General features: G+C 54.5%; 3 protein-coding genes across 3 annotated transcripts in view; all 3 read right to left on the reverse strand.

The window, feature by feature from the left end:
• Nucleotides 1-120: 120 nt before the first annotated feature.
• Nucleotides 121-3,640, reverse strand: CCM_06948 (WD domain containing protein; the record flags this gene model as incomplete). The annotated part of the gene is made up of 5 exons (XM_006672086.1): nucleotides 121-1,233; nucleotides 1,288-2,060; nucleotides 2,457-2,541; nucleotides 3,048-3,209; nucleotides 3,617-3,640. 5 exons carry the CDS (start codon nucleotides 3,638-3,640, stop codon nucleotides 121-123), a joined length of 2,157 nt encoding a protein of 718 aa, XP_006672149.1.
• Nucleotides 3,641-7,822: 4,182 nt separating this feature from the next.
• CCM_06949 (threonine-tRNA ligase) lies at nucleotides 7,823-10,436 on the reverse strand (the record flags this gene model as incomplete). Its single annotated transcript, XM_006672087.1, has 7 exons — nucleotides 7,823-7,977; nucleotides 8,087-9,323; nucleotides 9,377-9,644; nucleotides 9,698-9,833; nucleotides 9,894-10,109; nucleotides 10,179-10,260; nucleotides 10,326-10,436. 7 exons carry the CDS (start codon nucleotides 10,434-10,436, stop codon nucleotides 7,823-7,825), a joined length of 2,205 nt encoding a protein of 734 aa, XP_006672150.1.
• An 889-nt stretch (nucleotides 10,437-11,325) lies between these two features.
• The window catches only part of CCM_06950 (HIT finger domain-containing protein), a gene marked incomplete at both ends in the record, with an annotated part of 901 nt that continues 542 nt past the window's right edge, over nucleotides 11,326-11,684 (reverse strand). Inside the window, one exon of the mRNA XM_006672088.1 lies at nucleotides 11,326-11,663. Within this exon, the coding sequence (XP_006672151.1) occupies nucleotides 11,326-11,663 (338 nt within the window). The remainder of the gene's footprint in view (nucleotides 11,664-11,684) is intronic.

Consider the following 11,684-nt stretch of genomic DNA (forward strand, 5'->3'; position numbering starts at 1 on the left):
CTAAAAAGCAACAAAACGCCGGAATCGATGCAAAAAAGTATGTATACATTCTCGTATACTGCGCCATCCAAGGGGTATAGGTGGTGATGGGATAAAAATAGATGAGGTATGCTCATGAAATCAAAATAATGGAGGAATTTTGTGCATGGCGGGTGTCGTGTCGGTGTCTGGAAGCCACGAGTGGCGGTTCGCCATGGATTCTTCGTCATAGGTACGCATGAAGTTGCGTCGGCCACGGCAGCGCTGCAGCTGTAAGAGGCCACCACGCTGCGTGTCGCAGCACAGTACGTTGAGGTCCTGGCCATCATTGGCAAACGCAATGCCGCCAATCTCGCCAAAGATGTCAATCTCCTGCTTGTAGTGAAACATCTTGGCGTCGATGACGTTGATGAAATCAGCCTCCTCGGCCGCAACCAGCACAGGTGGACCGCTCCCGAGAGGAGAGAAGCGCAGGCTACGAGCCCCCGCCATCTTGGTGCGGACTGTACACAGCGGCGTCGAGACGCCGCTTGAGTTGCACCAGCGCCTGGCGTCCCAGATCTTGACGGCCATGTCTTGGAAGCCTGTGGCCACGGTCCAGCCGTCGTCAGACCAGTCGCAGGCGAAGCCGTAGTCGCGGTGGCCACCAAGTTCCTGCAACACCTCGCCCGTGTCGGCATTCGTGATCAGAACATTGAAATGATCGCCCACCACAGTTCGTAGTCGTCTATCGGGGGATACAGCTGTGCAGTTGAGGGCAAACGGATACTTCGTTTCCTGCACGATTTTTTGTGTCTCCAGGTCAAGCAGTCGGAAACCGTGGTCGTTGCTCGCGATGGCAGCCGCAGGCCCACAAGAACGTCGTGGTTTGTGAATTTTGATGTGATTGGTGATGCCGCCAGGATCGGAAGTGATTTGACCCTCTGTATAATCTTGCTTTTCGGGAGCATCAAGGCTCTTGATGTAATACTCGCCATTAAAGGTGCCACACATTAGGACGCCGCAATCGGCATCAACGGTCGAAATGACAGCTCCGGCAGCCGGGAAGTCGCGAGTGTTCATGAAGACTTCGGATTTCCTTGATGCCAGGTTCATTCGTGCAATACCCTGTGGTGTTGGATAATAGGCATGGGTGCGGGTTGGGCAGGCGAGAACACTGCGAAGTTGAAAGTGAGCGAGGCAGACGTCTTTGCGAATGTTCATTCTCTTGAATCTGTAGAAGCTCTCGCGAGAAGAGAGCGGTTCGTGCGGTGCCTACAGTGAGAATTTCTTAGAAATGAGTTGTTGAGAAATTGAGAGGATACTTGCCATCCATTTGTCGGAGCCCATTCTGTTGACATAATTTCTATAGGTATATTGCCGTCGCAATCGGGCAGCCTTGCGTGTAGTTTCCATGGAGTTCCAGTTTAGACCTTGCAAGTCGTACTCATCGCCTTTGAGCTGGGCAAATTCGACCTCTTCAGGCTGCTCTTGGGTTTGGCGCATGAGTTCTTCGAGGGCAGGGGGTTGCGAGAGTCCAGCACGACCATAGCGGCCTTGATAGGCCCAGTCACGCAGAAAATCCCCCAAGTCAAGGTTTTCGGATCCGAGTATACTAGGAATGGCATTGCTAATGGCCAGAGTCTGGTCGGTGATAAATGCCGGTAAAGGGACCCAGTTAGGTGGTGGTTGCGGGAGCGGCGGCAAGTTGGCAAGGTCGGTAGGGCCAGCAGGCATACTGAAAGTCATTGGTTGGACTGGCATCGGTGGCTGGTCAACACCCATATGGGCAGTGGAGTATTGCAGGATCCACGAAGTGTCGAAATGCGGGAGCAAGGGCGCAGCCATGGGTGGCCCGGTGCCAATGTGATTGTGTGGAGGCTGCATGTCGTCGTCACTGTCTTCATCTTGGTCGTCATATTCATCATCGCTGTCGTCGTACTCTTCCTGGTCTGCATGGGCTAGATATTCTGGATCGGGATCGGGTGTGGGCATGATGGTGGCTTGGTGGGCTCGGGTCAAGGCCCCCAACGCCAGGGGAGCGCCACCAACACGACATTCAGCGTCGAATTCTGAGGCGTCACTGTCGGACATTTCGACGTCTGATTGACGATTGTGATGCGAGTGTGATGACGGTTGTAGCGATGGGGAATGGCGACTAGAGGAAGGCGTCCCAGGCCCATTTGCCGAGGAGGCTGTCATGCGCACAGCGCTATTAGCTTTTGATGAGGCGCCAGCAGGGCAAGATACAAGACGAGGGCAAGAAGGGCGGTGCCGCGGCAGTGACTGGTGGTTGCTGGTGGTGGAAAAGTCGGAATCAGAGTCGTGTGCGTGGTGATTTAGCAGGCGGGAACGTCGGCAGGAGGGTTGGCCGTCATCCTGTTGAGAGTCGTCGGGCGGCACACAAGTGCTATGCGATGACGAAGGTCGCATGGCCGAGAGGGGATGGAGCAGCCCGAGAACTGAAAACGGGGACAGGCAATGGCTTTATGTCATACGGCAGGAAGGATGGTCAGAGTTGGTTGCGGTTGTCGTTCGGGCAGGATTGAGGTCGACATCCACGAGAGCCAGGTGGCCGCGCCGCTAAATACTATCGAGTAGAACAAGGGAAAGATGCGAAGTCGGTGCTTTGGTGGTGCGAGGATGTGTCAAGCAATTAATTCGTGGCGTGCGACAAGCGTTTCTTGGTGGAAGATGTGTAAAGCCGTTTCGTCAAGGGAAAAGGAGGATGCTAGTGATGGCGTTGGGACGAGAACTGGCTGGGGTGAGGTGAGGCGGGCAGGGTTTCTTTTTTGATGTCTTGGATTGCCGTGGGGGAGTCTGCGGGAAGGTGTGAAGGCGTGCGGGCGTGAAGAGGCGTTGATTGTGCCAAAGTGTGTGTGCGTTTGATAGTCTGATAGGTAGGGGTGGTGTGAAGTTGAGAAGGAGGGCAATCGACGTTCTGTTGAAGTAATACTGTCGGAGAAGCGAGAGGGGAGTCGGGACGAGGGTGGAGGTCAAAGAGGCACCAGTATTAGGAGGAGGGGGGGGGGGGGTGGGGTTGAGAGGAACGGACGCTACCTTAGTAGGGAGCCTGCATTAATTCTGACTGACTGGTACTGATGCTGGCAAGGCAGGGGCATAGCCAAGTATTTCCCTGCACTCTGCCACAAAAAGCCACAGTTGCTTTGTTGCTTTGTTGCTGCACAATTGTCCAGGGCAGGGGCTGGACGGCCAAGAGGCGTATTGGGGTAGTTCTTGGGACCTTGTTCCTAGTTAACAAGTGCCTGACAATACGAATTACCCAGAGCAATAGGGTGTGCCGGTTTTTGGCCACTGTAATTGTAACACTGCCAAGTATGTATGGAGTAGTTACTGATACCTAGTAGTTAGTATACCACAGCTCTTGTCTGCGCAAGAACGGAGCGACCAACGGCAGTCAACATCACTCACTGTATGCGGTACCTGTAATTTGTACCTACCTGTCCGCACACACCCGCTCGTTATCTGTACCTACTAATTTGTATGTACGGAGAACTCTCTCCTGCCTTCATTCCGCTCTCCACCTCCACCGCTAGACCGCCTACCTCAACTTGTCCATGCGAAAATATCAAGTCAAAAGGTTGGATAAGTGTTGCTGATATAACCATCAAGAGACACGTAACCTTCCCATCCATACGGACACGCTGCAGCTGACTGACATGACAGCCTTGTACGGGCACCAATCGTCACCACCCCCCTCCAAACGAACAGGCCTTGGTGGTCGCCTTGTTGATGAAGCATGCAGATTCTACAAATCCCCCGATGCAGCGGTTGGAAGCCGCCGCCAGGAATCAGATAATCGCCTCGAGCAGACTTCCGAGCAACTAGTCACCACCCCGGCTCAGAACCTAGCAGCTGATCGAGCCACTTGACACTTGTACAGATTCCCTCGCTCCCTCGCCACGCTCCCCATCGTTACTCGTGCTCGGCATCGGCTGCCGTTGTTGCGTTGTTGCATTGCTTCCTACAAATTACTCCCGACAAAGTGGCCAGGTGTCACCCCAGACTCTACCAGTAGCCTCGGCTGCCTCCAATAACAGGAAAATCAAACGGCGACCGGCTTACCAGTCGATGCGTGCTTGTGCTGACAACCTTGACAATTGAGTCTCGACTGTTGCACCCCTCAGTTTGTCCTACTCAATATCCTGGTCTGACTTTTGGCTGGATGCAAGTGTGCAAGTGCCGTGGCGGGCCTTGAACGACGATGGTCGGTCAACTCAGTCCTTTCAGCACCTCCGTGCTCTGCTACCTGGTACGAATACTGCTTGTTTGGCTTCGGTGGCGAAAAAAGAATGACCCCGTCTATCGGCGGTGCATTTTGTCCGTCCGCGCAATGCAAGCAATGGCTTACGTGCAGCTGCCACACCATGGACCGCGCTATGCACCTCCAAAACGAAGCTCCACGACGCTGTCCGTCCTGCTCTCTACAAATTACGGAGTACTTAATTAATAATTATCAACACAACTGTGTGCTATTTCGAGCGCCAACCGTAGAGGCCAACCACGACTGCACCAGGGACGATCCTGCATCGTCGTTTATTAGGCTGCGGGCCGAGCACAGAGAGAGCCCACAGCATCGCCGTCCGTCGTCCTCATGACAGAAGCCATTCACACACCAGACGACGCCCGCACGCATCTTCTGCAGTCCGCCACCAGTCCTCAGCGATCGGGAACTGCTCGCGTGCTGCCAAGCCCTGTTTACAGCTCGTTTCCTGCTTTCTTTCGGCCCAAACACGCGGGTGCCCGAGGGCCGCCAAAGAAACACCTCAAAACTTACACATCATATTGCCAGTGCGGGCCCGCTATCGAGCCAGGACGCCTGCCTCGTTTCTGACACGTCCCATCCTCCAGTCCAGTGGCGCCTCGCCTGTGGAGATGGAGCGATGGTGTGTGGTAGTTCTGGTCGGTAGGGAACTTAGACTGGTAGTGGACTGTTGTTGACCACACTGTTAACTGCTGGGCGGCGCCGCCTGTAGTCTGGGCTGGAGTTCATCTTCAAGCCACGTTCTGCGGGCTCGTCAAATCTTGCCCGAGGGACACAAATGTCCCTCGGTAGTCTTGTTGTCACGCTGGATGGCCGTCGCCGTCAGAGGCAGCTAGCACATACTCGCAATGTCAGCGGGCTTTCTAGGCTCTTGTCGCGTTCTGTTCCCCCGTCCCCTGACAGACGTTATCTCGATCACGCAGGCTCTGATACATATACTTGATGACTCTGCATTCCCCGCGCCATATGAATCGTGTGGATTCGTGCCCACAGCAAATCACCCAACAGACTGGGGCCGGTCCAGACGTCGCAAATCATTGTCGAGCAGTCATTTTGCGATGGATAAGCAGACTTTTTAGCTTTGTCTCCAAGATTTACGCGTGTCCGCCTCGGCCATGGAATACGCTATATAAACCCGTCAACGGCCTTCCTTTGCGCAACTCAATTTGAAACAGTCGGCCCGGCGAAGCGGCAATGCCCGAGATTTCGGCAAGTTGGCATGCAGGCACGCAAAGGTAGATTGTGAAGCCCAGCGATAGCTTCGAGCACTGTCCTTCCCGACATATCAAATAGATGTCTGCCCATGAGAGCTTGGAATAGCAAGGGCAGGCATCAACTTGGCCTCAATTGCTGCTCGGTGCCGAAAACGCTCCAATTGTTCTGGTCCCGTTCTAGGCGCTACAGGTGGTGTCTTGGTATTTTGTGATAGATGATCTATCCGCGCCCCGTGTCTGCACGCCCCCAGTCAGCCCACCGACCAGGGGATGCGTGGGCGGAAATCAAGAAACAGCAGACCGCTACTGTTAGGCCTCTAGGCCGGAGGGTTGGAAATGCCGTGGTAGAGTACATCGAAAAGTCAGGATGCGATTTGATAACAACAGGGTTCTGCGCCGCCGCCCTCGTCATATATCAAGCAGGCGCCGCGGCGGCGAATCACGGGCTCACTCCCACCGACTCCTCACATATCATGTCTGACAGGACCAGATTGTTGTCCTTCTCAATTTAGACAATTTGGACAAGAGATGGCTGCCATTGACGCGCAAGCTATTACTCCGTACTGCTCTGTGATACCGCCATCACAGTGCAGCGCAGCGTATCCGACCTACACCAGGCAACCCAAGCAAACATTCCGAGTTGGCAGTGCGACATGGCATGAACGTTACGTACAGCAAGCATAGCAATCAGGTAGCGTGGTGATGTGACACATCACCAACTCTGTGCTACATATTTACCCAGCCCACTATCGCCACCACTTTGCTTAAGAATCTGCAGCCAGTTCATGGCGAGGCAATGAAACGACTCTTGGCCAGTCTCTGCACCTCGGTGTCTGTATGTATACATGATGTGCTTTATTATGCCGAGGTGATGTGAACGAGTGGTGTGTATGTGCGACAAGACACCCCATCATTACAAAGCAGCGCAAACCCGAGTCCGTTTCGCATCCCGACAGATGCTTTGGCTCATCCCCTTGGATCTATTGCAGCGATTTCGATCTAGCTACCAGCCTCTCGCCCTTGTAAGAAACTACAAGGACTCGTTCAACGGTGCTGCAGCTGGATCCCGGCTCTCGCTGTAGGTACCACCCCAAAACCGTGCGGTCCTCCCCTCCAGCACCGTTGAACACGGCGCAGCAAGTCCTGCCCGCCAGTGAAGGAACCGCCCATGCACCAAAATTTCGAGAGGCACCTGGGAGAAGCCTTTGCAGCACCCCCTCCATCAGGATCCTGACTTCTGGATCCTTGTTGCGCCACTCACGCCACACCCCTCCCCGCCGTTCCTCGCCCCACGGATTCGAGCTCATCCGACGTTGAGGCGTGGTAGATGGCTTCTTGATCATCAGATTATTTGAACTTGTGCGGTCATTTATGTCTTCCCTTTATTATCATAAATGAGGCTATGAACTAGCGAAGGCAAGGGCTTCATTTCTTATCCCGAACGGCACACACCCAACAACAACTGGGCATCACTGGGAATTCATCGACGCCAACCTAGATGAATTTCCATGAAATTATTCCCTGCGGAGGATTTCCTTTCGATTTCCGTTCGGAACCCGCCGCTGTGTTCTCACAGAAAGAAAAAGAAAAAAAAAAAGAAAAAAAGGAACAAGAACTCCTCGCCAATCCCTGCCCCATTAACAACCCATCATCGCCTTGATCGCCACAAGACAATCAAAAAGACACAAACACGCCCCCCCCCCCCCTTTCTGGCCTGTTAGTGGCAGTTTACCCAGCGTACAGGTATTCAAGTGTGCTTTCTTTTTCCTGCGCAGAACACACACAAAAGAGGGCACACGCAAACGGTTGGCTGACACAGAGAGTGTCACTTTACTACTTAAACTACCTGTTTCGGGCATCTACAACCGTTGCGGCCCAATGACCGTTCGAGGCTTGAACCCGTATTCTCCCGACGCTGTGTAGCGTCCATATGTAGCCCTTTTGTCTTGCCCTCGTTTACTGGTATGCTTGTTGCTTTTTTGTTTCACATGCCCTCGCAGGATCAAACGATCACTTTTTCACTAGTTAGTTCGCAATCCTGCAACAAGCTCGTTTCGTACGGATTACTCTGAAGGCGGAATGGCATTTCCGCCAGTCCCGAATATACATGCCGCTGTAGTTACAGAAAGGAAATGGGGACAGAATAATGCGACTAACAAGGTCATCAAACTTCATGCTGGGTTTGCTTCTCTTTTCCACTTGTATTTGAAACTTTTCTTTTCCTTCCTCATCACTACTCCGTACATGCTATAAATGGTCCTACCTACCTGCTTCCTTTGTTAATCGTAAAAAACAGGAAGAAAAATTTCATAAAATACCCACAATCTCCTCTATACACACGACATATATATAGCCCTGTCATCTCTTAATCCTTTTCGACGCGTTTCCTCTCCTCCTTGAGCTTGACCATCCGCTCCACCGCCTGCAGCAGGGGGATCAGCTCACCCTTGCTCTGCGTGGCCTGGTCGTCGCGGTTGCGAATGTTGACGGTATGCGACTTTTCCTCTTCGGCGCCGACGACTGTTACAACCCCGCGGTATTAGTTTTGAATTTTTTGTCACAAGTGATCCTGTACGCCATACAAGGGTGTAGGAAAGAGACAACGTGCAGGGATGGGGGCGATGCTTACCAAAGATAAAGTTGTACTGCTCCAGTTGGCCGGTGCGAATCTTTTTCTGAAACGTGTTGCCGCTAAGGTCGACGTCGGCGTAGAGGCCCTTGGCCTTCAAGACGCTCTGGACCTCAGTGGCGTAAGCATTGACGGCGGGCATAATGGGCACGACGAGGACTTGGCGGGGCGAGAGCCAAAAAGGCCACTTGCCGCCAAAGTGTTCAGTAAGAATGGCAAACATGCGCTCGACGGAGCCGAGGACGGCACGGTGGACCATGACAGGGCGGGCGTAGCCAGCAGGCAAATCGGGCTCGGCGTCGCCGCCACCAGCGGCCTCCTCGTCCTTGGCGGCCACGTAGCGCAGCTTGAAACGCTTGGGCAGGTTAAAGTCGAGCTGAATGGTGCCGCACTGGAACTCGCGACGGAGGGCGTCGTAGACGGTAATGTCAATCTTGGGGCCGTAGAACGCGCCGTCGCCGGGGTTGAGCTCCCACTTGCTGCCATTTTTGGTGGTGAAAGCGTTTAGGGCCTCGGTGAGCTTGGCCTCAGCCATATCCCAGACGGCCACGTCGCCAATGTACTTTTCGGGGCGCGTGGAGAGCTTGAGCTTGTACTCGAAGCCAAACAGGCCGTAAATGGCGTCGAGAAAGTCAAAGCAGCCGACAATCTCGTCGCGGATCTGGGCGACGGTGCAAAAAATGTGCGCGTCGTCCTGCTGGAAGCGACGCACGCGGGTGAGGCCCGACAATGCACCGGAGAACTCGTTGCGGTGGAGGACGCCAAAGTCGGCCATGCGCCAGGGCAGGTCGCGGTAGTTGACGTCGGCGTGGCTAAAGATTTTGCAGTGCCCGGGGCAGTTCATCGGCTTCATGCCGTACTGCTCCTTTTCCACCTCAAACGTAAACATGTTCTCGGCGTAGTGGCCCCAGTGGCCCGACGTCTTCCACAGCTCCGACTTGTACACGTTGGGCGTCATGACCTCTTGGAAATCGCGCGCGCGGTACTCGGCCTTGATGATGTCCATGAGCGTGTTGTAGATGCGCGCGCCGTGCGGCAGGAAAAAGGTCGAGCCGGGCGACACCTCGTCAAAGAAGAAGAGCTTCTGGTCGGTTCCGATTTTGCGGTGGTTGCGCTTGGCTGCCTCGGCCAGGAACGTCTTGTGCTGCTCGAGCGCCTTCTTGTCGGGAAATGACACGCCAGCGATGCGCTGCACCGACTCGTTCTTGGCGTCACCCAGCCAGTAGGCGGCAGAGCTCTGCACAAAATCAGCATGTATCTTTCAACGGCCAAGTCTGGTGAGAAACATACTCGGAGAACCGCAAAAGCCTTAACGTTACCAGTGTTGGGCACGTGCGGACCACGGCACAAGTCAATCAGGGGACCGCAGCGGTAGACGGTGGACTTTGTGCCATCGGGCACACGCTGCTGGATAAAATACTCCTTGTACTTGCTGTACTTGAACATTTCAAGCAGCTCGTCCTTTGTCATCTCCAGGCGCTCAAAGGGCTGCTTCTCCTTGATAATGGACGACGAGAGCGTCTCGAGCGCCTTCTTGTCGTTGTCGTCTACTACCTGGCTGCATGCTTGTTAGCGTTTTCCCATCATGATTTCGCACGCGTGCACACGCACCCGTCCATGTTGGCCATGTCGTAGTAGAAGCCGGGCGGGTTCTCGGTGGGCGGGCCATTGCAGAGGTAGCAGCCGAAGCGGCGCTCGCAGGCCTCGCCCAGGATGTGAGCAGACGAGTGCCAAAAGACCTTTTTGCCTAAAGGGTGGTGTCAGAATGTCGTTCCAAGTTCGGGAGATGGGGAGGCGTTTCGCATACCCTCGGTGTGATCGAAATCGAGTAGCTCGAGCTTGCAGCTCTTCTCTAGCGGGCGGGTAAGGTCCCAAAGCTCGCCGTCAACCTGGGCAATGACGGTGCGCTCGACCAGACTCTTGGAGATGCCCTTGGCAATGGCCAGCGGGGTCGTCTCCCACGAGGTGCCCTTGGTGGTATTACCACTGGGCATGGTAATGGTGATTTCCTCGCGCGGCTTGGCTGCAGCATCATCCCAATGTCAGTCATCCCGTATCCTCTGTCCTTGTGCGTCAACGGGTCGTCGCATACCAGCAATCTCGGCATCCTGTCTGGCCTTGAGCTTGTCAAACAGATCCAGACGGTATTGGATAAACTCGGCGGGTTCGGGGCGCTATCAATCGATTGTCAGCATCCTTCTTCTACGACAGGAGGGTTGATCGTGTGTATTTTGTGTACCTCGAGACCGGCATTCTTGTTGGGCTTGGGGGCCTTCTCCTTGGGCCGGACGGCGAGCTCTTTGGCAGGCCCGTCGGCCACCTGAGCGGCGTCAACCTTTGCGGACGACATGGCGAGCAGACGAGGGCGACAATTCGGGGAGAAAAGGCGGTGGGTGTGCTGTTGCAAGACGGTTCAGGTCTTTGGAGGGGTAGACAGACACCTTTTTCTAAGAGGGGGAGGAGGTGGGGTAGTTGCTACTTAGGAGTCACGCGGTAGATCCTCGGCGATGGAGATGTTGAACAAGAGACAGTCATATACCATGGCAATTCTATGCTTTGAAATATGTTAAATTGATAAAAAGCTGTAGGTGTATAAGATTTGCTGCGGTTATTTGTCAGGCGTTGAGTCAATGTGCCGAAATCGGTGGTGACTGATATGCAGGGAGATGAGTCGGATCGTGGCAGGCTTACATGATTCAATGGGTAGACAGCGTATTATACGGAATCATTGCCAAATAGAGAATTGACCGAGAAAATACGGAGTATCTAGTACCGACTCACTTCTCTAATCGTCCTTGAGGACCCAGTCATCCACCAGGAACCCTCCCTGTCATGTAAGCATCCGGTGAAGTACCGCTTATTCTGAATGAATGGCCATTTCTTTTTTTTTGTCCTCTCTATAATTCACCAGAAAATCACATGCAAAAGCTTGACTGTAGAGTATTCCATCAATTGCTAGTGAGTCTGGTCATGGCATAACCAGCCACATGATTGAACAGGCGACGAACAGAATTCGAGAGACCACCCCTTCACTCAACAATGTCCTTATACCAGTCTTCTCACGTCCTCACACCACTGCACTCGATACAGGCTCTCACGTCCTCACACCACTGCACTCGATACAGGCCTTCAAATCCAAACTCCACTCCGTTCTAAATCATAAACAGTAACAATGATGCTGCACATCGGGTATCAAGACAAAACGCCATGCTCATCCTCGCACTCCTCGCCTTCCCCCTTTATATCCCGTACCGCGTCACGCACTCCTCGCGGTGCGCCTCCAGGCACTCGAGCGCGCACACCCTCGTCCCGCACTTCAAGCACCTCACACGTCCCCAATACCCGCAGACCGCGCAAAACACCCGCACCGGGTAGCCTCCTCCGCCGCCGCCCCAGTTGCCGCGGGCCTCGCCGTAGCTGAGCGGCGGCGCCGCCAGCAGCCGCCGCATGACCGCCTCCGACGGCAGCGCCGGCACGCGGCTCACCAGCAGCGGGTCGGCATCACCCGGGTGCGACGGCGGCGGGGAGCGGTGCGGCGGCGCCAACAGCGACCTTGTCCCGCCCGCCGCCGCCGCCGCTTCGTCCTCCGCGTCGGGCA

This window comes from Cordyceps militaris (assembly GCF_000225605.1).
Source record: "Cordyceps militaris CM01 unplaced genomic scaffold CCM_S00005, whole genome shotgun sequence".
In the NCBI taxonomy this organism is placed as follows: Eukaryota; Fungi; Ascomycota; class Sordariomycetes; order Hypocreales; family Cordycipitaceae; genus Cordyceps; species Cordyceps militaris.